General features: G+C 40.9%; 1 protein-coding gene across 1 annotated transcript; it reads left to right on the forward strand.

The window, feature by feature from the left end:
• On the forward strand, positions 1–27,825 carry LOC119404861 (phosphatidylinositol N-acetylglucosaminyltransferase subunit C). The gene is made up of 9 exons (XM_037671545.2): positions 1–215; positions 3,879–3,989; positions 6,012–6,081; positions 8,270–8,409; positions 10,905–11,070; positions 15,691–15,738; positions 22,914–23,064; positions 26,814–26,980; positions 27,620–27,825. The coding sequence occupies exons 2-9, from the start codon at positions 3,887–3,889 to the stop codon at positions 27,669–27,671; spliced, it is 897 nt and encodes a 298-aa protein (XP_037527473.1). The 5' UTR covers positions 1–215; positions 3,879–3,886; the 3' UTR covers positions 27,672–27,825.
• Positions 27,826–27,844: the final 19 nt, after the last annotated feature.

Below are 27,844 nucleotides of genomic sequence, written 5' to 3' on the forward strand. Positions count from 1 at the left end.
CATCACCATCGCCATCAGTTTTTTTAAAGAGGTGTCGGAGTTTAGGTTTGGCCATGGGCCTGGGTTTTTTATGTAGTTTTCTACGTTGTAGTTTATGTTTAGCAGTTCAGCCGATGTTTTGCGCTTTAGCTTGACCTTTAATTGGTTCGATGGTTTAAGTTTGAGTTCGCTGGTAGGAATGGTGGGATCGTGAACGCGCCACACCAACTACAGTGGTATGCAAATCGTCCTTGATTTTTCTCATACTGTTTCTTTCCTTACTCGTTGTTTAATGAACACGTGGTTGGGTTGGTTAGTGCATATTTCAGAGCCAAATTATGGCGCAGAAAAGAGAACACCGACGATGACAGAGATTACATGGAGAGACGGAGAATCCGCCTGTCCATGTCGTTTCTTGTCGGTGTGGGTAGCACTGGATGCACGTAATGCTCATGCTTATTCATCAATATAATCTGAAAAGAGAAAACCGGGCGGGGCAATTGCCTGCAAATTTCGCAAGGCTCATCTCAACAACAACCTCATCTCATCATCCTCATCATGCTTATTCATGCCATTAATGAGTTGTCGATACTGTTTTATGTTGTAAAGAGTTACGGGACGCCCAAGAAATACTTATGTAGCCCCAGGACCTTTTCCTCTACTAGCACAGTTGCAAACGAAATAGAAGTAATAGAAGTAATGTGAGATATTAAACCATGGTATTTCATTGGTAGTTTTACCGAGTGCCAGAAAAGCAGGAGGTAGGAGATATGTGTGTGCCGTTTTATTCCTTGGCTACCTCTAGTAGTAGGTCGTGCAGGTGATTAAAATTAACTAAAATTTTTGAAGGAAAAAATATAAGCAATTTGGCCTACGAGGTTTACTGTATGAAAGGGAGCAGGCTTTTTGTGTGTAAGAATTGTAGTAGCGGTCTGCACAACCAATCATTTACAAGAGAATAAGTATAACTCTGAGTTTAATTAGCTCAAAGTTTAACTGTACTCGGAATACTATCTTGTGCAGTTGTTGGTACCCAAGCATAACACCATCATATGGTGAATGATCGCTGTAGATACTACAAAAGGACACCTTGGGCCACTTGTGGTGTCTTCATGTGTATGAACACAGTGCCAGGTGACGCTTACAAACTTCATGTACTCGAGAAATGGTATGGGGGAGATGAGCAGAGCCATAAAGGACGTTATGGCAGTTGTGGTTTTGGGGCTGAAAGATCGAGTAGGGAGAAGGAAAGCAAGTGGATCTTCACTTGTGGAGATAATTTCTGTTGGTTAGACCTGATTACTGATTCTCACGGTATCCTTACATATAGTGGATATTTATGATGACTTGAGAAGACTTGTGAAGGATGTGTATATCTTCACAGATTTGAGGCATCTTGGAGACCTCCTTATTGTACTATACTGAAATGAGAAGATCACTTTATAAGTGGTATACATCAACATTCTAATGTTACTCAGAGTATTGGCAGCTTTGATTGTGTCATATATGGCCTGCAGCTCAACTTTTACTTTGTGTAGTTCCTATTATAGACGGAGCAAAAAGCTGACAACCTCTAGTGATAGAACTCAGACTACATACGCTGACTGTATATTGGTCTTTGCATTTGGTTCTTCAATAGCAATAAACATTTTTGAATGTGCATATCAAAGTGTCTCTGGTGTGAATACACCTAGTCCGATCCAACAGAAACCGATGTATGTCAGACAACCATATAGCAGCTTCAAATAGCTTGAGTGGGAAGATATGCTACAGTGACAAAGGAGAGTTGGCCTCCCTATGATTCAGCAGTCGCACATCTTTCTCTGGTGCTTTAGGTAGTTGTTAGCATTGCTCAAGTTTGTTGTTTCATTCATGGAGATCGAAGTGTAGCACCACAGTGGTAGGTCATCGCCCACCATGGTGGTCTAGTGGTTATGGTGCTTGACTGCTGACCCGCAGGTCACTGGACTGAATCCTGGCCGTCGCAGCTGCACTTTCGATGGAGGCAAAAATGCATGAGGCCCATGTACCTAAATTTAGGTGCACGTTAAAGAACACCAGGTGGTCAAAATTTCTGGAGCTCTCCACCACAGCGTCTCTCATAATGATATCGTGGTTTTGGGACGTATAGCCCCAACAATTATTATTAATGGTTGGTCATTCTTTGGGGTGTCCAGGGAAGAATCATTACATAGCTAGGAATAAAGGGCTGCCACTGATGCAGTCTACTGTTTTTCAATTTTCTTCCCTTTGTTTTATGTTGTCTGCCATGTTTCTTAGTAGCATTAAACTGGATGTTCTAAAGTACTTTGGAAATTGAGGTTATATGAGGTAGCTTTCTGACTGCCCTCATAGCATCCCTGTTTAAAATTTTAAGTCTTGCTCACTGAAGCACTGTGAACTGGGGGAACTGCACTTTACGAATAGTGTGTAGTTGAAATATTTATGCGCAAGTGAATGCAACTTCAGAAGCTACCTCTGTATGAAATTCACCATTCCTTGATGCAATGCTCCGCATTATGTGTAATGTCTTAGTCAACTTATGGCAGAATTTTTGAAGGCTGAGCAGTGTGATGAATTTCGAGCTCCAGGATTCGCAACCCTCCAGGTTCTGCTGTAGATGATGATGACCTGAGCTTTAGTTATACAGGCAGGCTCTATTGACTACCTGCACGTAGCAGGACTTTTATTTTGATATCTTAAGTTTAGCTATCTTTGTGGATTCATAAAGAAAATCAAGAACTTTCTGTTGCTGCTGGCACTGTGTGTAAAGGCTCTGTATGCTGTCCAGGTTGTAACATTATCAGCATAAATTACAAATTCACTATCTTCCAAGACATGCTCCATGAAGGCAGCGTTAAATAGGAGGTGCGCAGGCACGAAATTCTTTGGGGCACTGCAGTTAGACAGGAAACAATTCAGCTTCACATACCAAAAATGCCTTGGGGCCAAAAAGTGGCTACACTATTTCCCTTACCTGAAACTGTAGGCAGATATTTGATATGCTTTGAACTGTTGTCTTATGTCGCTGGACACCATTATATCATCATATACTTTCGCTCTGTCACCACTGTGCACACAAATTACCTTTTGGTGAGATGAGTGACATTTCATCGGTCAGTCTCTTCTTTATACCCAGATATAGCTTGAACATAGTCTGAGGCAAGTGCTTCTTGTTACGCTTAAGTTACTGTGAATGTCAGGTGACTAACATTTGTTTTGGTCAGCTGCCAGATCGTAAAAACATCACGTGCTACATGATGCCAACAGGCAGAAAAAGAGTGATCCACACTCGCCGCCACGGCTGCGATCGGCGCTGACTAACACTCCTAGGTTTAAATGCACATATATACCCCATAAAATGGACGGGAGGATGACCGCCGCCGTAGCTCAGTGGTAGAGCTTCAGACGCGTTATTCGAAGGTCGCAGGTTCAGTCCCTGCCGGCGGCAAGTTATCTTTTCGTCCACTTTACTTTCTTCACATTTATATCTTAATTACTACAAATAACATCCCCTATACTTTCCTTGGCATTACTGTCTGTTAGTTCTCATTAATATTGTGTCTAGCAAAAAGAAACAAGCCCTTAAAAAGTCATCTTAACATTTGTTTTGACATTCTCAGGTTGTCACTATCAAGAAAGTGAGGCAGAGGACTTAAAAGCTGCTTGGTGGCTTGTCTGGGATTGGGGTGGGCTGTACTAATGAAAGCACTTAAAGCAAGTAGACAAGGTTCATTCGAAGAAACTTTGCGGCCTTGTGATATTGTATTTTTATGTTTACATATTCTGAGAATTTTTTTTTTCATGTGCCACAATTCATTTGACATCATTGGAATCTCCTGTAATAATGAGAACGCTTTTGTTTTGAATCATCTGAGCGTGTTCATTTTTCATTACAGCATTGAGAATGGAAGCACCAGAACAAAGTTGGAAGAAAGTGCTGTATGACGACCAAAGTGTTCCTGACAATTATGTCGACCAATCATTTCTGGGCCAGCTGCGTAAAAATGGTAAGTGGTGAGATTCCAAAAATTTTTGTTGTTTAGGTTTTACTGTTGCCAAGTGCAGTTGTACTGACAGTACAACACAGATACGCTTGAGGGATGTGAGCAGAACATTTTAATTCAGTCATTATTCACTTTCTGACACTGCTCTTTCTGTTAAAGGGTTTTCTTTCTTTACAGTTTATTGTACTATATTCTGATGCGTTATATATTCTGTCATGTGTTATGAGCTCATAGTTTACTATAATAAATTGTTTAATTCACTCTCATTACAAGAGTATGTAACCTCTTAATTAATTTGCTTGACTCAGGTATCACAAATGGCAGCTCTGAGCCCCCGACCCCTAAATACATTTAGAGTACCATACACTCTAAGAAAAAATCGAGTATTTGGGGAGTATAGTTCTGCCACACAACTATAATCGTTATCAAGCTCGCATACTTTCCTTGCATTATCACCGAGGTGCCGCCACTTCCCGCTCACGAACAGTGCGCGTTATCAGCGTGACATAGCATTCTTGAAAGGAAAGTGACGAGAGCTGGGTTTTCAAGACAGGAAATGCGAGCAAGCCAGATGACGATTATTGTTGTGTGTCAGAAATACTCCCCAAATACTCGATTTTTCGTAGAGTGTAAGTCTGAAAAGAACACCTTGGTGCTCATGTGAAACACTGAGAGGACTCCAGTACTGCTAGGACTTCTTGAGCCTACTAGACCTTAATGAGGTGGTCACCCGCAATCTGAAGAAATGTACAGCTAGTGTGTGACAATAGACAGCACAGCTCGGGGGGCAGTTCTCTCTTTTTGTCTCTGTATCTTTCATTGTTTGTTTCAGGCACTATGGGAACCTTGAACTCATGTTTCCAACTTGTGACATGTATCGTCTTGTTACATATTCCTGTTACAGATAAATGTGTTAACATTGCTGTTAAAAGTGACAAGATCTCTCTATTATTTTAGTTAAAGAAAAAAAAAGTGCTGTTTACAGCATTATTTACTTGCAAACATGACATATGTGAGCCATTTGGTTGGCAAGCCCATGAACAAGGACCTTTATTGAATACCATCTAGTTCTTTGCCCATGGTGGTTAAGCTCCCACTCCTTGAGGGAGATCGAGCCAACTTGGCTCACCTCTCTGCACGCTACCCCATCCCATAATGCACAGTGCCTGACAGTGTGTAGCTGAGCACTGCAATACAGTGCACAAGATGATCCCAACTGAAAACTGGTGTCATTTGTTGGTATCCAGTGTAAATATTATCTGTTAGCCTGCATAGCACATGTTTGGCATAGTTCGCATATTGAATTGAAAGCATGTGTTCACTGGTTTGATCTCAGCTTTGATATCTGTTGTTCATGTTGTGCCTGTACCAAGTGTAATGCACAAATGAACCTACTAATTGACCCATTACCCAGCATATAATTACTGTTTCCAGAAAGCATCATTGCCATTTGGAGTAACCAATGGCGAAATCGAATACAGACAGTCGCTCATGCAATGTTACAGTGCATACAAGTGACGCTTTGCATTCCTTCTATTGACCCTGATGATTAATGCAACTGGCACTTTGTTGTGGTTGTGATTTATTGCTTCTAGTTTGTGCAAGCACTAATTTGGCTTTGTGGAATAAGCGGGGATGTGCCTTCGAAAAATAAGCATTGCATTTCACTGTTGCGACCTCATAGCTTCATGCAACACTTATTAGTGATCAAAAAATGCTTTTGAGAATGACTATTTTACTCTCATTTTATAAACAACACTTCTTGCGCTAAATTTTCTCAGACAACGGACGAGACAGACACAGACGGGCGCAAACTTCCAACTGATTTTTGATCATAGAGTACCAACTAGCTCGAACCCACACCTTGTGAAGTCATTTTATGAAGTTATGAAATGCTGATTATTTATGTTCATTATGTCATGGTAGCATATCTTACGTACATTCAGCAGATAACTAGCTATTACTGAACTTGCTTCTGAACTGTCTTACCTGTGCATCTTATGTGTGACATTGCACCTGTTGCAGTGAACCTGGTCCATTTCAGTTTTACTGAAGCACTATATGGCGTCACTGGCATGGTGCAGCAAATTTGCCGGTATGCATATTAATTGTCCTAGTTATAGATGTTTGATGTAGAAGGTTGTATTGCATTACCTGTTTATTTGCGGTAGTTCTGTTAATGTGCAGTGCTCTTCCAAATCTCATTGCTTGTGGGTAATTTCAAAGGACTGCATACTATTGAAAATGCCATGTTCTGTCGTGAGACACAAGAGGTCTTATCAAATGGAAAGTGGGGTGTGCTTGTGTTATTGTTCCCATGCCTTTTTGTCATAATGATGAAACATTATTAATAAGTTGTTGCACTTCTGTATGCAAGGGCACAACACGTTCATGTTACGACAAGATTTGACATGGCTAAAGTACTTCTACATCTGTATAGTTTTCTTTTTTGATTATATGTAATTTGGTTATTAGGTTCTTTTTTTCTACTATACTCTGTGTCATGCATAGCTGGCCATGATACATAGGCTGTAGAGACTCCCTTCATTGCTTACATACATTCATCACCAAAATATATATAGTGCATCACAAATCAAAGAAAGGTGTGGGTGTGCATCATGTAATTCTGTATATAATACTAAGCCATGTTTATGTATCTATGTTACAAAATATGGCACAATTATTACATTGGAGTCATTTGAGATATAAGCCTACGTTCAACCGAATGAGAATAGTGACACCTTGCTGTGGCTTTAGACTTCCCAGTGGGCACACCGTCCATGGAAAATAGATCAGAATTGTGTCATAATTGTATAATTTGCGTTTACAGTGCACATTTGTTTTCTAAACTTGGACGCAGTCATATTCTAAGGCAAGTTTATTTTCTTAGATTTTTCTACTAGGCTTGTTTGTGTTCCAAGACTTGTCACCCAATGCTGCAAGTTTTGCATTAAAAACATTAAATTCCAGAGTTTTACATGCCAGAACTACAATGTGAATATGAGGCACAGTGTATCGGGGCACTTTGGGTTACTTTTGACCGCCTGGGGTTTTTTAAAGTGCTCTCACATCCAAGCACACTGGTGTTGCATTTCATCCCATTGAAATGCCGCTGCCATGGCTAGAAATTGAACCCATGCCCTTGAGCTTAGCAGTGCAACACCTTTCCTGCTAAAGCGGCCATGGTGGGTAAATTTGTGTTCTGGAGTAGCAATCTCGGCACAAAGGCATACCCCAACTGAACACCATTTTAAAAGGAAGGCAGAGCTAACAGTTACCCTGTCGTTCACATAGGGTAAAAAAAATAACAAAAGAGAGAGAGAGAGATGTCTGATGAGAATCAAGATGCATCTTCCTAGGATGCACATCTTTGCATCAACAATCTGACTTGAGAGTGGACTTGGCAGCACTAATTCAGTAAACCTTGAAGGAAAATCTAACAAAATAAGCTCTAGGATGCAAATATCAAGTTTCTCATATAAATGTGTGCTGTAAACACAAATATTAAACATGTTTAAATTATAAATAATGATAATGCAACGTTACCTAGCAGAAGCACTTGCACAATACATAACAGAACAAGAATAAACAGGGCAACATAATGCATTACATGAACAGAATAAAAATACAGTACATTAATATACAGCGTTAAAGAAACGGAACAAGAAGATTGCTGCATAATGCAAGTTTCTGGAAGCGTAATAGCTGCAATATTATCAGTAAATTCTCATTATATACTGAAAAGCATCCATGATATTCATTTATGGGAAATGTTTGCTTCGGTAAACCAAGGTTGGAAAGACATTGGTACCACTTGTTTGTTTGCATCAAATAGAGCTATAAGCTTCTGACACATTTTTCTATCCCTGTTTATTGCAGTGGCAATTCAGTATTCTTTAGAAAGAGAGGGAGGGTGGGGGAGGGTTCGGAGGTCGAGTGAATTGTATTCCTCCTATCGAGAACTAGTTGGTTCGTCATTGTGTGTTTATATCCAGCATCACCTGGCATCTGCACAACCCTTATATGCCATTATAGTATTGAATATGGTCATAAAGAGGCACCAGAATTTTTATAACCTTGCTGGAAATTAAGTTACGTTTTCTTTTTGCGTAATTCTGTGCTCCCTGCCGCAATATGAGATAATATTTATCTCTGGTTATCAAGGCAACATTGTCTAGCGACCAGGCAGACTTATTTGCCATGTCGAAGTTTTGCCAGCAGCCTGTAAAGGCAGCCGTTCTCACAGCATTGTGTGGTTCTGAAGGAGGATTATTTTCATGCAGAACAGTCCTGTTTGCTGTGCTCTTTGGTCACCTGCAGGGAGGCCTGCTGCATCCCTCCGACCTTTTTGTTGGGCTGGCCTTACTTGGCTGGCCAATATACTTGCTCTATGCATTTGCGCAGAAAAGGAAAACTGGTGAAGGTAACAAAAACTAATGCTTTGGTGTTATCTTGTTTACATGCAGTGTGCGTCTTGTATTTGAATGTGTCAATCCTTATTAACCAATATGAAGCATCTATTTGTGTTGTTTGTTCTCATCTCACAAGTCTGAGTGCATAGAAGTGAAAAAAAAAAGTTCTTATTCAATCAAGCTTTTGTTTTAACTTTCTGTGCTAGTTGTGCATAGTGCATTGGCTTATTTTTTTTCTGTTCCTGGATTTATTTATCTCTCAGTGTATCAGTACGTAAACCAACCAAAGCACTCTGCAGGTGCAACCAACTGGATTGTTAATATAGTTATGCTGTGAAACTCTAATAGTAAGTAATTAAAGGGGCCCTGCAACACTTTTCCAAGTAATCGTCAAATCCATTCATTAAAGAACTTATTGCCTCACGAGTCAACTGCCGCATACATTTTTAGAATCTGTCAAGTATGAGAGGAGTTGCAGAGACTTGTCGCATGCTTCAGGCGCTTTCTCTCTCCTTTCGTACCAGCGAGCTTACTGAAAGCTACGCCGGCAGGGTAATGACAAGGGGGCGAGATGTGTCCCTTTGTCAGTGCGTCATGGCCTTGAGCACTTTCTTTTTTTCTTTGAACGTGTGGCTTACTTTCAGTGTGGTTGCGAGCGCGTGCGTGGGCACGTGGTGGAATCCTGCGGTAGCCATGGTAACTATGAAGCTCACGATGCTCAAATCAGCTAATAGCGGTGGACTTTGGGTTTATGGCATCAATTGTCGAGAGAAGAGGGAACAATTTCTAGCTGACTCTGAGAAATAATTGTAAATTCCAGGCAGCATGCTGCGCTAAAATGTTTGGCTCGCATGTTCTCAGGAGCCTCGACTACCGATCAGCAGCATTTTCTAACCATGCTGTAAAGGTGTTGCAGGGCCTCTTTAATCTAAGTTTAGTTATTAATGAATAAAATTAAGAAATAGTTTTCTAGTGCATTTACTTTGAAAGTTTTACATTGCTTTTGGCTGTCGTGTTGGATTTTTCTCCCTTTTAACGACTTCTTTTATGACCTTGAAAAAAGCTTCGAAAAAAAAAAAAGGAGATGGCATGCTGTGAACACTTAAACTTCGTACATGCCAACTTTTACTATTTTGTTGTACAATGCCCAATTTCTGCATCACATTTATGACCGCTGTACTGGTACTTATAAATTTGCTAATTTTGTTTTGTTTTCAGTGTTAATTAAAATTTATTTAGAAAAAAAACAGCACAGAGTCTAATAAACTTCTCAGTTTAATTTTCTGGACATGTGTTGAATAAATGGACTTATTCACATTACCATTATTGACTAGGTATATATGTATAATGGTAACCAGAAAATGGTGGTTGCCATTACTTGAATGCATGCTTCATAAATAAGCACCACCAACATTTCCACTTGTATATGGTGCAGATCTTCCTTCTGCATTCATAAAGCTTCAGAATATCAGTCCTCAGTGTCTCTGTATAAAACTTAATAATGTAGCTGACACGGCCAATGAAAAGCAAACACACAGGACAAGCGCTGACTTCCAACTGAATTTTTATTGACATGAAAGCGTCATGTAAGTATCCGAGGGAACAGTTACAAAAAAAAAGAACATGAAAAAAATGCGGCGACATGAAAACAGGAAAAACATTAACAATCACGCAGCAGGCCACCGTGATTGTTAATGTTTTTTGCTGTTTTTGTGTCAGCGCATCTTTTTCTTGTTCTTCTTTCCTGTTCTCTTCTTTTTTTTTTGTAACTGTTCCCACAGATACTTATATGCCACTTTCATGTCAATAAAAATTCAGTTGGAAGTCAGCACTTGTCCTGTGTGTTTGCTTTTCATTGGCTGTGCTTTTTTGTGCTGCTTATCTTTAGTTTATATAGAACACTTGCCAAATTTCTTTACAGTGTTTTTTAAAGTAAACGGTCATCTTGGGCAATCTTATAGCTTTCAATATTTTTCACCGTATTTTGATGGCTTTGATCGTAGTAGTTTTCTTGAACTGCTTAAGTTGGCTGGTCTTATAGACAACCTCGAGCTTGATTGAAATATTATGTAAACGTTAGCCATGAAATAAATGTTCGGAAAGTTGACTGATTAATCATGACTGATTAGCAATTAGGAAGAACACAAAAATATAAAATGGAGGCAGATTCTTGGCATGACTAACACCTCTAGACAAGCTTATTGAGGGTGTGTTGGCATGGCTATTGAGCGTGCACATCCATCCATGCTCATAAAAGACTCTGCTCTTCTTTTTTTTTCCTTTTTGTAAACTTGGTGCGTCTTAGCTTTGGCCAGCTTTAGATGTTTAAAATTTTGTTTTTCATTTCTGTCTTTGCACATTGTTTAATCAGATGTTTATTGTTCACAAAGAGCGTGTGCCCTCTTTCATTTTTAGGCATTTGGTACCCATTGGCAGTGTTCATGTACGCATGCATATTTTCAAACCTGTAATCATCTTGTGTTAAAGAACTGCTTTTGTGTTGCAGTGGTGGAGGACCTTCGCAGAGCGGCCATATTTGTGGCATTTGGATCATCTTTGGCACCCATCATGGGCACTTTGACCGAAACCATAAGCACTGACACTGTGTATGCTATGGCTGCTGGGGCGCTGCTGCTACATGTGGCCTGCCATGACTATACTCCTGGTTTGAGGTTGGTCCCATTGGCTTTAATTAGTGCTGCGTTGATGTTATGGGCACAAGTGTTGTACCTACATCATCAGAGCAGATCTTGTAGTTATTAAGGCAAAAGCCTCGTATGACTCACAAGTAAAAAAATCCAGCATCCATTATTGGCAACATAAATGATACCAGAAGTCACGTGTGGCGCATACCCACTTTACCCGGTTGAGAATTAAAGTTATTTAAAGGGGTGGTGCCACCATGTTTGTGGCTTGCGTGTTCTTTGCTGTAAGCGTTTCCTATAGCTCCAGGAAGCATGATGCACGCACCAAGATTCATGTATTCTCGCTAAATAATTTAATATCGCCTTTTGATGTGGACAGCTTTTGATTTCAGTTTCTGGGCGCCGAGGTTGGGCAGTGACGTAGAAGTGTAGGAGGCTTGGTCACGTGACCACACAAGACTGTGACGCACTTAGCCAGGAAGCGATCGAAACTCGGCGAGTGATGTAGCAACCAATGCTTTGCCGGTACTACAGTGAACTAGAATATATTCTAGTTCACTACAGCTGGTATGCACGTTGCGGAGGTGGCGGAGGTCCGGAGGTCACTCACATCACTACAGCAGACCTGGTGTGACGTCACTACAACTTTCGTTGCCTTTCCTATACAGCTACGTCAGAGTTGGTGCGCTAGCGACGGGTTTCGATCGGGAGAATGGGCATTTAGGTACACTTTGGAAGTAAATTAAAATATGTTCTAGACGTTTGCTGTGTCCGACCCTTCGTGTGGAGTGTCCTTGCATACAGAGGAAACCCACAACAGGCTTGTTATAGCCTCGAAATTTGATGGCACCACCCCTTTAAAGGGACCGACAACTGGCCAGAACAACTGGCCAGATTAGATCCTGGTGGAAATGAAAAGACCATGAATTATAGCGACCAATTTAAGTAACCTTTTAGCGATCCGAGTAGTATTTAAATTGTTAAATCGCATTTAAAAGTCACAAGAAACCGGTATGTCGCGCAGCCTTGCAGAAGAGCCTTGAAGCTGGATTATGGGGTCGTTCACTTTGCTGTACGTAATCTGATACTTTAATGCGCACCATAATTTGTGCTCAAAATTAGAGTACGTATACTATTATCCAACCCCGCTCTATTCTGTGCTGCTTACGAGGTGAAAAAAGTTGCACCCTGAGAAGCGGCACTGCCTTTGCGCCAACTAGTGGAACATGTCAAGCCGCCACGCATGCGCGCGGAGTGCAAGCATGCGCAGCAAACCGCTGCGCATAAACATGAACCGCTCTCGCACTCACCTCTCACTGTTTGCAGCAGGTTTTGTGTGTATACGACTTCGTAGTCGTCACAGAAAAAAAATTCATGATAAATATTTCATGGCGGTTTCCGTGTTTCCATTCCGTTATTAGACACTCTGACCTGTAAGCTTTCCGTTGCGCTAAAGAAAACAGGTACCATAAAAATTGGTTATTGGTCCCTTTAACCCCTTAACTGCTTTGGACGAGCAGAGCTCGTCCTGCCCAAACTGTCCCCAAACTGCTTTGGACGAGCAGAGCTCGTCCTAGCGGAATAGGTACTCCCCTCTCGCGTTCAGGACAAGAGGCGTGCTTCTACAGCTTAAATTGCATGTAATCCACCAGATGGCAGCATTTACTTGGCAATTTATTTTTCTCCTTCGGAAAGAGCGCGGTTTTTGTATGAAAAGATGGCTTACGGTGGCGGCCACCCATGCATAACTGGCTCGTCAACACGAAAAAGAGGCTTTTCGTTTTCGTCATCTTCTTCGAGTGATGATCATTCGGATACAGATGTTTATCTTGTGTCCGGAAGTGAAGACAGCGAAGCCGGTGAATTGAGCATCTCCTCCGGTGATGATGAAAACAGCTCGGAAGCGAACATCGCGAGTGCTCGCCAGTGGATCCTGCTTGATGCGGACAATCCTCCTGTGAAGCCTCCTCGCTTTCCATTCTTGGCCATTCCAGGCAAGACTTTCAACTTGTCATTGCCAGATGACCTTATGGAATATATTCAGCAGTTTCTTCAAGTGTGCTTCGTTTGCTCTCGGAAGCGAGGAGAAAACGGGAAAAAATTGAGAAAGGAAACTCGCTTTTGGTGCAGGAGCTGCAACAGGCCCCCTTGCGTTCTTCTGTGTTTTGATTTGACTAAGTATGTGGTACAAATATTTTTTCAACATCGACAAGCTGCTTTTTAGTACAATCAGATTCGAAATCAGCAATAAAAAAAATAGGCAGTTTTGGTCGGGAAATTTTCAAAAAAATAAAGCACTTAAGGGGTTAAAGGTGAATGAAGTGTGAATTAAAGTGAATTGATGTAGCAAGTGTATGCCAGTTGATTAGAAGTGATCATTAAGTCCATAAAGTGGATCAAATGTGAATCACATGTGAATTAAAGTTAATTATAGCTGTACCAAATGTGAATTACCAGTGAGCCGATTGTTAGTCATTTAAAGCAAATTAAAGATGTATGAAATGCATTTAATTAACAGTGAATCAAACATGAGGGCATAGGCTTTTGCATGTGCTCTCCTTAGTATTAGCTGAACAGACAGTCAATTTTTTCTACAATGGGGCAGAAATAACTGTGGGTATAGTTGTACAGATTGTGACGTTTATTATGTGAACATGTACAGATTTATTGTACCTGCATGGTGATTATATTACTGAGTTAATTTCTATATGTGGATGTGTCCCTCAACATTGAAAATGATTTGATATAAATTTTACTAGTACCACACTGATTTCAAAAAAGATATAAAAAAGAAAAGTTCTTTATGGCATTGTGAAGTTACTGAAATATCAAAGGGACTGACGACCAATTTTATGGCACCCCGTTTTTTTGTTTCCTCTTTTTTGTTGTTGTATAATGGAAAACTTACAAGTGAGAATATCCAATCATCCTATAGTAGCGTGGAAAAAATGCGGTGGAAAATTTTTAATACGAATTTTTCTGTCTGCCCCCTGTATCCCGGAGAAGTACTCCAGAGCACTGTGTACTCACTAAACTCGCATGTGAACAAAATCACTCAAGTGCCCTGCTATGCAATGAGGAGTGCCATGGCTCATCACAGGTCTGCTGTTCCAGTCACGGAAAAGGCAGCAGTGTTTGTTAATGGGAACATTTTTATTGCGACAGCAATTATATGGAAACTCTTGGCTGTTTTTTGCCGTCGCCATCATGTCCCGTATATGTATATGTATGTATATATATATATATATATATAAAAGCCACAAATAAAAATAATTCAGAAAAATACTTTCTGAAGCACGGATTTGAACGGGCGACCCCTTGCTCCACTGCGCACGGCGTTAGACGGCTCAGCCATAACCCGTATGTCCCTCAGCATCCTAACGCACGCACACTTATCTCCTGAGGGGGGTGGTTTGTATGTCTTGTGCTTTCACCGCAATGTCCGCGCTGAATACAAAGCGTATGAAAGTCACTTCACTTGCTGCAGTGGCCGCATTTGCGAAAGAAGCGCGCTGTTCAAACAGAAAGAAGTAACAACTCTGTCAGTTGTTCAGGCTCGTACTGTGTATGCCTGTGCGTTTGTTTCATGTGTCCTTCTTTATGTTTGAGCAGTGCGCTCTAAGTGTTGATCTGTGACACTTGATGGTTCGCGCTTGTCCTGTGTGTGTTCTTTTGGTGAGTCCTTTGCGCTTGAGCGACGCGCTGGAAATTTCGAGCTGCTTTCTGTTCTTCGTGTTACTTTCCAATTTGTTGCTATCGCATTCATTGCTTCGCCGTTGCGGCGAAACTGTGACTTTCTTTTACCATGTAATGCACATGGAATAAAGCATAAGTGCCTACCTATGTAATATAAAGACTGTAGTCTTATGCGATAAGTATTGTGGTACTAAATAATGGCTAAGTCCAGTACTTTGAATGCCTCCATCGCACAGTACCATTTCTTGTGGCCTTCTATGGCAATTTTAAATCACGAATTCTGTTTCAGTTACGATCAGCATGATTGATTCTGTCACTATGATTCACAGCCTTTTCATTTCTTCCCACATTTCATGACATGTTCGGGCTGCTTGTCAGTCTTTTGAATTATTTTATTCTTTAACACTGCATGTTCTTCTGTAGCCTGTGAGCAGGAATGTGGTTCAGTGCATCAGTACTCGGAAAAAATTTGTCAGTTGCTCTAGCTTCAGAGGTTGTTTTCATCGGAATGTGTGTGTGTCACTGTGTGGTGTGTCACTGTGTGACGTGTGGTGGTATCACTCCATAACATGCATTAGCGAATGTATCATGACTTTGTGGTTGTGTGATTCATTAAGCTTCTTTTTTTCCGAAATTTTTTTTGTCACACATTTCACAATTTTTCTATTCTATTACATGAAAGCCATGTTGCTTGCCCATTGACTTAAATTTACCACACACGCTTGAGGGTGCTATAGTTTTTTATAGTAGCTAGTATTGCAAACCTTGAACGTTTTGGTGAAGTCATATTGATCAGGTACAAATGTTGAACAGGCCACAACACAACTGAATGCTGAAAAATACAAAAGTATTCATGTAAGCATGTATGCTTCTATTTATGCGTGTAAGTGTGGATGCTTGTAAGCATGTATGCTATATACAATAGTAAATGCAGATACCTATTTTTTGCAGGATACAAGGAGTTTGCACAACAGAAGCGCCAGAACCAGCTTCTGATGAGTGAGTTCTTTTGTCTTATATATATGATTTTTCATCAAGTACTTTACATTCCTTTGGTGTGCATGTGTAAGCGTATGTGTTGTGTGTACATGCGGTACGTTCACGCAGATTTTTGCTGCTTCTTTGCAAGTAAGTAATGGAACCTGTGTATATTTTTGCATTATACATTTCTTTCTTGTAAAACTTGTGCTTGTTTTTGTGTATGCAATGCGTGGTGAAGGCTTTACTGAGCTAAATTGCCAAGTCGAGCTGAAACATGCACAGCGAGGGTGTAGCCAAAAAATTGTTTGCTTACATAGAGGCTCAACCTACCTTGAGTATGTTCGTGCATGTGTTTGTATGTACTGTGTTTATATATACACATGCAAAATTGAACATTTTTGGGGACAAGGATTTCCAAGTGCCCTTCCGATGTGACATTGCTTTGTGCTTCAGAAAAAATAGTGCTCTATTTAAGTTATGCTGAGCATGTTGAAGCATTTTTGTTTTTAGACACACGTAATTCATTTCTGCGACGTTGCAGAGCTTGTGAGAAAATAATTTCTTTTACAATGTGGTGCTCCTGCATCTTTAGTTATAAATTTGACTACGAACCAAATCTAGAGGCAGCTTTGGGCCAAAGCAGATGCGGAAGTTTATTCAGCATTTGAACATGAAGCTGATTCTGTATATGTATGGTCGCTGGAAAGGATGGTGTACGAATTGTTCGCTGGAGAAAGTATGTGCTCTTATAATGCTGCTGTAGTGTTGCAGCTGATACATATTCTAAAATGAGGCTCAGATATCCAACAGGGTGGCTTCTTGGGCTGGTTGGTACTGCATTCTAAAAGGGAAAATACGTTCTTTGTGTGCAAAACGTTTCCTATCTGTCCTATCTGTCTTCTTTTCTGAAACGTTTTGCGCACAAAGAACATATTTTTCCTTTTAGAATTCAGATATCCAAGATGCATGCTCTCCTTGTGCTCATCTTCACTGTTACTGTTATTTTCATCTGTAACATGCTTACAGTGCATTGCAAGTTTCGTAGCACACAATGGGCTCATGTCAGTGTAACATTACAAGCTGAAATTCCATCCGACATGTTCTCCACATGATTATAACATCTCGCCAACACTGATCAATGCATGTTCTTCAAGAACTTAACTGTTGCCACGTAAGTCAAGTCACTAACACTTTTTGGTGGAGCAAAGAATTGTTTAAAAAGTTGAAAAAAAAAATTTTTCTAGCAGCGTGACAGGAACACAATACTCTAAAGGGATACTAAAGGCAAATAACAATTTATGTCAGAGGGAAAGCTGAGTGTTTGAGAACACCTAAAATATCAGTATTATGAAAAGCTGTGCTCTACTAATTGAGAAATTGAGGTAAATGTAGGACACGATATGCGTCACCAGTGGGACATTTTGAAATGAGCCCAATGATGTCAAGAGTCCCGAGTAAAATTAATCACTCAAACTACTGATAATAAAAAAATAACATTCCATACATTAGAAGACGTAGTAAAATGCTGCTTCTGTGTTTCTGTTTCATTCATGGAAAAAGAGATCTTGGCATTACCAAGGAGAACGGTGCAGGTGGTTTAAAATTTCCGTTTTTGCCGGGCTCCTCTCTGCTCACGCGGTCGCGTCTCAGTGTTAGTTTCGTTATCGCTTACCATGTGCTTTGCACGCTCTTGAAAGTCGCTCTAACGGAAAGTTCGACAAAATGCCGCATCCCTGTTATGTTGCCGGATGCTCGAATGATGTGCGCCACTTGAGCAACAGCAGCTGCAGCAAAGAAACTGACGTGAATTTCCATTGGGCGTCGCAAATAAATCCACGCCGAAGTGGCTGAGTACCGTGCCTCTGCAACAATGTGCTAAACAACCAAGAAATCTACGTGTGTGGTCGCTGCACTTTTGTGCAGATGGTTACGAGATCAACCGCAACTTGGGCAAGGCTTGTAATGTGCCCTTCAGAGCAGAAACTGCAGCGTCGGCTGCCGTGCAGTAAAGGTGGACAACGTTGGGCAAGGCAAACGCTACGTGAAGAAGCCTTTTCATGCGGGCGATTTGAAGTGCACAAACTCTGTGCGGACCACTAAAACATGATTTTTTTTTTCAAAATAAGCATTTCCTTGAATGAAACAAGCATTAAGAGGTTTGTGGAATGTTATTTCAGCAATCAACGTCGACTTAACATTCGCCTTTAGTGTCCCTTTAAGAAACATTCATTAACATAGAGTGCTGTAACATGGGAAATGTTCATCCTTGTAGAAGCTGACTTGCATCAATCTCTTTAAATATAATTAATGCAGCAGGTGAGCTAGTGTGTATGATCAAAGTGCACTAAAAAATAATGCATAGCAGCACTTGATCTGTATGGACAAGCTAAGTTTCCCTGTGACAGACATACCACAAGTACACTGTCATTTCCTTCTTGTAATTTAATAGCGGGTGCAGCTGAAAAATCTCGGAATACAAATGTGTTGAGATAGAAAGGCTTCACCACTATTCCAGTAGCTGCCACAAGGCAGCACGGATTTTCTGGGTGTCTTTTATTTTCAGGTACCAGAGCTGAACAGTGCAATAGACCCTTTTCATAATCCGCAGGTGCGCTTCCCTGCGCTGCATATTTGCCCAACTAATGGCGGCACCTGTCTTGCTTAGAGTGGAGACGAGGTCCTAGTTGCACGTGCTGGGGCTTGTCTATTATGCATGTTTATGTCAAGAGAGCTGAGTCTACATCTGCCACGTCATAGCGTAAGCAAAATGTGCTTGAACACGCTGTTTGCATAGCCGCCATTAGTTGGGCAAACTGCATAACAGGAAAGCTAGCTTCACAATTGTGAAAAGGGTCTATTACTTTAAAAAAAAACGGACATATTTTATAAAAGCAAATGATTATATTGGCATGACCACACTCTAAAATTCCACAATGTGCACCCTGCTGGAATGTGCCAGAATGCATAGATGAGAGAAGGAACATTGTGTCTGCAGTACCATCCATGCACATTGGCACTAGTAGCCGGGGCACCGCTGTGGAAACGCCACATGCTCTGCAAGTGTGAAAATTTGCATGGCAGGGCATTTGAGCATTCATGCTGGCATTCGCACTGAATCCTTCCACTTCTGCCATATGTGACTACCTGCTAAGAAACGGCTGCATACTACCGTGTCCTTCCAATGTGAAAAAGAATCCTGACTTGGTACTGTAACACAAATTTCCGTTCAATGCTGAACACTAGCAAATGTGGCTGACCAATTGACACGAGATCTGAGTGAAAGAAACCAGAGGGTTATCGTCTGGTTTCTTCTCTCTGTGCCTTTGAGGCCATGAGCATGGCCAGTGCTCTGTCGCTTTGTTTTTTTTTTCTTTTTGTGTGTGTGCTTCTTTACCTTTTACTAAAGATTCAAAAGAAGCAAACATATTGCCATTGTCATGAAGAGCATAAGCCTATGGAGTATAAAGAACAATGTTTTGCTTGAAGTGTACCATTAATAGCGCAGTACTGAGCATTCTCTTCATTGCATGAGATAGCAGCATAGGTGTTGTGGAAACAATATACAACCATTAATTATTAAGCTCAGTAACTACTAGGGATATCCACATAATGCATATATCATATATCATTTTCTTCCAAATTTTTCATTCTTCTAACTGAAGCAGATTTAAATTTGACTAATATTAGAATTTTGGTGAATTTTTTATCACTAGAACTTAAATTTTGAGTTAAAATGCATCTGTGAAAATTTGTAACGCAAGAACTGTGAAGTACATAATTTCAATTCTGCTTCAGTAGTTGTATGCATTTATGCAGAATACAAGAAAAAAATAATCAACTCGTTATCTTGTAATACATAGGAAATAATAGTACCTAAGTAATAAAAAACACGGTTTTGAGATAATCGAGTTGAAAGTTAGAAAACAGCTGAAAAATGAGCATACTTTGCCACAAACACCGTTTAACTATTTTATTTAGTAGCTACAAGCTTGGTAATCATTGCCAAAGTCAATTTTTCACTTTGGAGCCTCTTGTCTTGCTTGCCTTGCTTCTTTTGTGAGCTGTCGTGCAGCTCTATCCGCAATGTATCGTCGATTGTGGTCAAATTTTTCCAGCAAATTGGCTGTATTTTGGCCAGGCTTCAATCCTAATTATTTCAGAATTTTGGCTCGTGCTACAGTGCCATCATTAAACGAAAGGACAACATCCAATGTTGCAATCTTTAAGACTCTGAAGCCTAAACAAAGACAGCAAAGACTCTGCGACGCAATTCCCATTAGCTCAACACTTGCACCTCACAATTTGAATGTGCAATTCAGTCTAATTGCATCACAAATTATATTCATGTCCATTAGAGCATACCTGTTGTCGCCATGCACGCGATTTGCCTCGAAGGACGCTGAAAAGACTGAGAGGTTCAACGATGAAGAGTTTGCTGGTTCAGCGTTCAGCACTTCAGTACGTCGCCAGCATTTATTCACATTTACAAGAGAACTGTATTGGTAGCCACGAAATTTACACTTGTTGAAGACCTTCTTTACCGTCAGCATCAACTTATCGACAGGCACAACAGACACAGGGTGTAATGAAGCTAGGAGCTGAAAGTGTTGAAACAGACGCGCTCAGAAGAACAAGTGCAAGTAAAAAAGCGCACAGCATCTTTGGACTGCCTTAGAAGTTATACCCGACAATTTCCTATAGGCTGTGTTCAGATAAGAACGTCGGTGCATGTCCGCGGACCCCCTTTAATTTTGCTGAAAAAAATATATTTTGCGGTTCGAGTCCCCAGGGCCACCAAACCATCCTTAGTTTTGCGGAAAAAAATTTTGCCTAAAAAAATTCTGAAGTCTCCACTCAGCGGAACCATTTTTTGCGAATTGCATGAAAATAGGATTTTGACGAGGTCCTACAAGATAAATATTGTAGCTGTGAGTCTCAAAAATTTTCTTGGCATACTACAACTAACGTATGCTTACGAAATATTGTTACAGTAAAACCTCGGTGATACGATCACAGCTCATACGAATTTCGGGATGATACGAATTTTTCATTGGTCCCGGCCAAGGCCCATTGGCCTGCAATGTAATGGAGTACGGTTGTTGCGATCCGATTTTCACCCAGCGACGTTTGATACGAACGTACGCTACCGCCCAGGTACGAAGAGGTGCTATCCGCGCTGTCGCGGAAGACGTGCCAAGCACGTGCGAGCGCGGGAACGCAAACGTGGGCTTGCGTCAAAACACGGTGTAAGAGAAGCCCTTTTCTTACAGTCAGAATAAAACCTTCAGAGACGCGTCACGGCCTCCGAGATTGTGTGTGCGAATCTTTGAGGCTCTTATGTGCCTCCGTGTGCCTTCGCGTTTAGATTCCAGAGGACATTAGCGCCATGCTTTTTTTTTTCTAACGCGTCGACGCGGGCTTCTGTCGTTGTACTGTGTTTACACGTGCCTGCCTCGTGCATCAGATATCCTATGAAAGGTGGACGAGGACCGAAAGAAGGCGAGGACGGTGTCGTCGAAGGAGTCAGGCCTCACAACGTCAACATGTGTGACCCTTGAGGTCGCACTTGTACGGGAACGGCCGTACACCTCCCAGAAGACACCCCGACACCTCCGTGAGGACCGTGGTTCTGTAATTTTGTGGCCTTGATCCATCGCGTCAAAGCACTTCTTTCGTTAGATTCGCTGCAGTACTCCGGTGTTATGCAAAAAAAAATATACTAAAATTTGAAAGGGGCTACTGCTGTTGCGGGTCAGAACGCACCTGGTTGATTAATTAAATACGCGCGTAGGGGCCGTATATTTAAGAGTGCTGGTATGATTGCTGACATCTAAATACTTAAATGACAATCGTTCAGGGTTCTTCCTGACGTTGCTGCAGCCCTGAAAAACAATAAATGATAATGTTCGGCAGCTTTCTTTTGTCGCATGCTAATTTTTCATGCTTTCTGGTGATACGAATTTCGGATGATACGAATATTTTTGGTGGTCCCATGAGATTCGTATCACCGAGGTTTCACTGTATCTTGCAGTTTTGTTGCTCGTATTTTATGAAAAAAAATTGCAAATACGGCACATTGCTCAATAACGCTCTAGTCTCAGATTTTTTTGCTTCGCATTTATAATACTCAAAATTTCCAAAATTTCCCAGAGTGTTGCCACACATTAGTTTAGCAATTGTGTTAAATATGATTGTTGAGAATGCTGTCAACCGCAAACCAAAAATGCATAAGTGAAGGCATGTCTATAAAATGCAATACTTTGAAATGCAATTGAAAAAAAAAAGCCACCTTCGATTTTCTTTAAACTCCCCAGAATGAAAGCCCAGTGCGTGCCTAACTGAATCTGTAAAAACATGTGGTATTATTTTTGTGAGATCGGAGTTACAAAGCCTCCAAAGTGCCCGCGCAACCACTTAAATGAGCGAGCATGTAGCTATTGTTGCCATTGTCATGATTTTTAGGTCTTAAATATGTTCTCTCATGTTCACGAAACATCAAGTTGACAGAAAAAAGATGAAGTGTTGCTTTAAAGTGCAAATTTGTACATATGCGTGCATATGTTTACATATGCGTGTTTTCAGTTAAATTATTACTTACATAAAGCTGGACTCAAGGCGTCCTCGTTATGCATGTTTTGCAATGAAATCGATAGAGGATTTCTTTTTATTTTGTTGCTGCTATTCTAATCAGAGAAAAAGATACCTTGTAGCTCCATTTCACAAGTTAGGATTAGCAATAAATGTTCCAGTAATTTTATCATTTGGCGGCACTTCATTAGGTTATAGCCACAGGGATGTCTGCCCTGCTGTGCTTGATTACATAAATGAAACAAAAAGATTACCGTGTTAGTCTATTTTTCTCTGTTCCTATTCTTGGTTTGAAATCTGTCATTATTTCTCTTAGAAAGCGCAGACGATAGTCTGACCGCTTGCTCGTTAAGCATTTTCATTTATTCGATGTTTTATTGAAATCGCTACACCGAATCAGCTATCATGTCTGTCAATTGTGTCGTCGACTGCCCGGCAGACTTCTACTGAGCAGCCTATCTGAGTATTCATGTGCTTGAATATTGCTTGAATTGTTGATGTTTGTGATGAATTGTGTTCTTTAGCGGCATTATTTTTGAGATTCTACTGCTCCACTTAGTAGCACACATAAACAAAGAAAACAACCTGTTGCTTTATTGGTGCAGTGGACCATGGGCTGCTATATCACTAAATGGTGCCCTCTTTGGTGCGGTGTGCCTTGCCTCACGGCTTACTGGCAGTGGCCCTGTGCTTGCCCTCTCTTCCTTGGCAGTTGCCCTTTTTCTGCTGGCTCCCTTGTTGGCCTCCTGGGTGCAGGTAAGCCTTGTGAAGATGCCTTCAATGGCCTTTAGATATGTCTGCTTGCTTGTGCAGAGGTGATATCTTGCAAGCATTATTATGAAACAACCATAGTGTTTGAGGGAGTGTTAGGGTGAAAGTGTATGTATGAAACCAGCTCAAGTTCTTTGTGTCATAACTGCTATAAATGTCAGCATTGCTTGTTGGAAAGCCGTAAACGAGGCCATTATTCACCTTATTAAATGCTTGAAATGTGGTACTCGTGAAAAACAAAGAATAAAAATTAAAAAATGAGAACAACACTTTGCGACCACAGCGAATTAGACTTGAGTTAAGAAGCCTCTTCTACTTGCTGTTACACCATGACAGGCAGGATTTGAAGTGTCTGAAGGAACAGAATTTTTATTATTTAGTGGCTCCTTATTCATTTGGAGCAATACTGCAGTGACAGATCTGTGTCTTGTGTTGAGGTGATGAAATTCTGAGCTGAATTGCTGTAATGCGAAGCACTCTATGCGACATATAATGCTGCATATAAAAGATGCGGACAAGAGTAAGAAATGCAGAAACACACAGCCCAGTTTTGCACTGTGTGTGTTTCCATGTTCCTTACTCCTGTCCGTGTCTTTCACGCATAATGTTACACATACCAATGGCACACCAACAGGCCCAAGTAGCAACTTTACTGAATTCTATGGGCACCTGTACCCAAGGTCCTGTAAGGCCTCGCCAAGTTTTGCCACTCTATTTTTTTTTTCAGTTTTTCTGTCTATCTTTTAACCCTTTGCGGTCCAAAACTTTTACCCACTTTCCAGCTCTACCGGTCCGAAACTATTTTGCCAGTTTCTGGCGCCGCGAAGAAAGACACAAACTGTGGAAGAAAAACTCACGGGATATTTATTTTTGCTCCTGCATTTTGCAGGCAACTCCTTTAGCGATATTTAGGCAGCGTATGATACCGCTCAAAGCATTCTCGTGGGTGCAGGCCAGGGTTGTTACTGTTCCCCTGTGTGTCACCAGAGGTGTTGCCTCCACCGTTGTTGTCGTCGCCTTCGTCACTCACTTCTGTCGAATCACTGTCATCACTGTCTGGTGGAAGCACGTAATTCTCTTCCTCAATAAAGTCATCCTCGCTTTCGCTAAAAGCACCACCATAAAACGCACGCGGTGAAAACGTGGCCATGCTTCTCAGCGAACCATGCGCGAGTGGGTACGCTCCGGGCTCCGTGCTGAACATAGTGCTGCACCCTAACGTAAAAAAAGTAAACCTCAACAAACAAAGCTCACTTATTCCTCAAAAGATGGCACTTCATGTATACAAAAAATGCGCGCGACTCTCAGTGAGAAAACAGTGAAATTTAAACCACGAACACCCTTGTCGGGCGGTGCCCGACAGCAGACCGCTATGGCCGTGTTGCGTTGTCCGGCGCTGCCTGCAAAGGGTCAAGACCGCAAAGGGTTAAGACTATAAGAGTGCGCGAATATTCGAAAATTTCGAATAATGCATCGAGTAGCATTCTATTCGATGCAGTACTCGAATCGAATACAGCATATTCGAAATACGAAATACTTTTCTAATATTTCACGAATAATCAGCATCGACAGGATAATACCAAAGGAACAAAACGTTGGAATAGTGAGGGGTCATTTTTGTTGTTTTAATAATTGAATTACTGAGCTGCATACAGCCCGAGCTTTCATGGGGCTATCGATGCTATATTGATCATCAGATGAAGGCGTTTTTCCTTATAACTCCAGTGTCGCCGAAGTGAACGTGTCAATCCATGTACTCTGTCATCATGAGCTTGGTGGTTTTGTTGGGCGGGCTCTTGCCGATAGATCGGAACATTATGTAGGTCACATATTTAAATTTATTTTGTTTTGCATTTTCATTGAAAATAGCCGCTTGCGTGTCTTTTGCTGCAAATTTATGTATGCATTTCTGTTTCTGTGTTAGGCTTCATTGTGTGAAGTTTTACTATACTGCAGCTGCATTGCACCAGTCAGTTCCTGCATTCAGCTTCAGAAGTGAAATTTATGTACGTGTCTGCATGAATAACAACATGTGCAAGCATTGTGTTTATGTTAAATTATTCTTGAAGGTAGAGTATTCAACACTGATGTTTAGTTGCCTTTGGTACTAAGGCCCATAACTGGTTTATCCGTTTCATTACACATTTAGTTGTATGTGTGGTGTTCGGCTGAACATTTCCAAATTTTTATGTCTCAATTTTATTTAAAAACTGGTGACAAAGTACCACCTTGAATGTTGTAGTCACTGCTGCATTTAAACCCACAGTTACAAAATATATTGAAGGCTCTAGTTGCTGCTGTATGCGAGCTTACTTGTTTACATAAGTGTGGTATTTTTGTTGGTTAAAAGTAATCATAATGTTCCTTTCTTAAAGTTTGTGGATCTGTTTTGAAAATTGTTGCCTTACTATTCAACAACTATTCGAATAGTATTCGTATTTGTATTCAATTCGGGGTCATCACTATTCGATTCGTATTCGATTCTGTTCTAAAAGTCACTATTTGCACACCCCTACTTAAAACCTGTTTGAATGCGAAATGGAAATTTGAGGTCGACTCAACCGAGATTCTTGTTTTTCATGTAATGCTTTCTTTTACATTAGTAAAAGCCTGTAGTGCCATTCACTTGAGGATTATATTTAGCCCTATATTAACTACTCGACAGGTATGCCGGTTGATGACTGCAGAATGATAAAGAGCACAAAGCAAGCCTCACTATGCATTCATTCCCATGTGAGTGGTTTGGTGAGCCTGCTTGGTCAGTCTTTCACCAGTTCAGTGTTGCACCATCTCCTTGGTCAGCCAACTACGTCGGTGTGCCCACTGTGCGTACTGTGTGGCAGCAAAGTGGGCTGATCTTGGAAACAATGACACTCATCACATGGGCCACATGCTCGAAGTCTCCACGTCTAGCTGTCTTGCCTGGCAGAAACGTTATCATGATGGTGCGCAAAACATAGGATATGAATGCTACGCACTATATGACAATTCCCCAGTAGGAAATTTCTGCCCAACTCTTTTTAAGTTAGTTTGTTTTTGTATATTCTTACACATGCGCATTTTTGTTGTATTTCTCTTCGCAGTGTTTCTGTTTTTTGTAGCTCACCAGAAAATGGTATTCTGTAAGTGCTGAAGTGCCTGTTTAAGTATCTTTGTACATGTTACCATCACTCTCCTGGATTTTGTGTAGGTTGTTCTGGCAACTCTGGTCTCTCCGCTTCCTTCAGCAGCGATTTGTACACTTTTTCTTTTAGAATATCCAGGTTCATGTATGCCAGTGGGCAAGCTGAAATGTGAAAAATGAAATCAATTGCTATTCATTCAAAATTATAAATATCCAGTTTCTAAAAGTTAATTGCTCGCATGGTTTAAGATAATTATCTGTTTCTTCATGTTGAACTTGCTGAGGAAACTTAGTTGGCTTACTGAGAAACATTTGTAGACAGCTTGAGTTCGAAGCACAGCAGTCCATGGAACCGTTATAAAAGGGTGAAAGGTAACTACTTTCTTTTTTGTTTAGTAAATTTAGGCAGCAAGACATTAACTACAGGTGTATAAAATGACTGAAACACAGTATGTGCATTTTTGTGCTGCTGACCTTGAAGCAAAGAAAAAAAGCAATTTCTGGTGTCATATTCATGCCTTGCAAAAAGCATGTGAAAAACTTATTGAATGAAATTTGTATGCTTTTCCAGTGTATTTTCTTGGGTTGCCTTTGCACTTGCTAACTGCAGGACCGCTGGCCTAGGCTGCAGGTGGCACTAACACTAATTCATGGAATACTGGCATTGTCAAGTTGCTGGCAGTTGAGTCCTCCCTTGGCTGCAGCACTGGCCTTAGCATTACTGGCTGTAGGCCTGGTTCTTCCAGGGCACTTCGTTTACTGCCACCAGTACAGACAGTAAGACTCACCTTCCTTTATAAACTTAGTAGGGTTATATCATTTGCTGTTACTTGAAGAAATGCCAGCAAAACCACGGGACATGAGAAAGAAGACAGATGCACACAGTTCCAGCGTTGTGTGCATCTGTTGTCTTTCTCGTGTCCTGTCGTTTTGCGGGCATTTCTTCAAGTAACAAGAACCAACTGGCTCAGATATCGACTCTTCTGCATAATTTGCTGCGTTTGCCATCTGAAACCGAGTGAACCTAAAATAATTATATAGCTCAATTCAGCCAACAAAAGGCTGTATAGTTGTTAACACACTTGTCATAGGTGCATGAAAAAAAAAGTTATGCAATGATATGGCCCATAGTGGGTTGTACAGCACTCTGAATGCAGCTGCAAGTTGATGAAAAGAATTGTGGGGAACTGCTTATTGTCGTGCAACTTTGCCAGAGACCAGAATGTTAAAGCAAAAAAAAAAAGTGGTTTTGGGAGGCATGCAGCGTTTCCAAAAGACATGAAGTTTCGAGAGAAGGCAATAAGGCAGTATAGTTTCAGTATCAGTAGTCATTTCCTTAGTATCAGTCCTGGGAGTGTATGCGGCAGACATTGTTGCCTTTGGGCTTGGACATAACTGGTGCTTTTTTCTCTGCAGGAGTATCCATGGCCCATGGGATGAGGCAGTAATTGATGGCCAGCCACACTAAGTGCACTTGGAAGTTACCTGAAGTGTGCACCAGTTTCAAAGGCCAGAAGCTGAAGCGCTGGAATGCAACCTTGCATGAAAACACCAGCAGATTTCATTGCTGTGTTTTAAATCACATGCCTTGTGATGCTGCTATGAAAGCAAATGTGCTTTCCAATGGGCAAACTGGAGTGC

This window comes from Rhipicephalus sanguineus, chromosome 1 (genome assembly GCF_013339695.2).
Source record: "Rhipicephalus sanguineus isolate Rsan-2018 chromosome 1, BIME_Rsan_1.4, whole genome shotgun sequence".
In the NCBI taxonomy this organism is placed as follows: domain Eukaryota; kingdom Metazoa; phylum Arthropoda; class Arachnida; order Ixodida; family Ixodidae; genus Rhipicephalus; species Rhipicephalus sanguineus.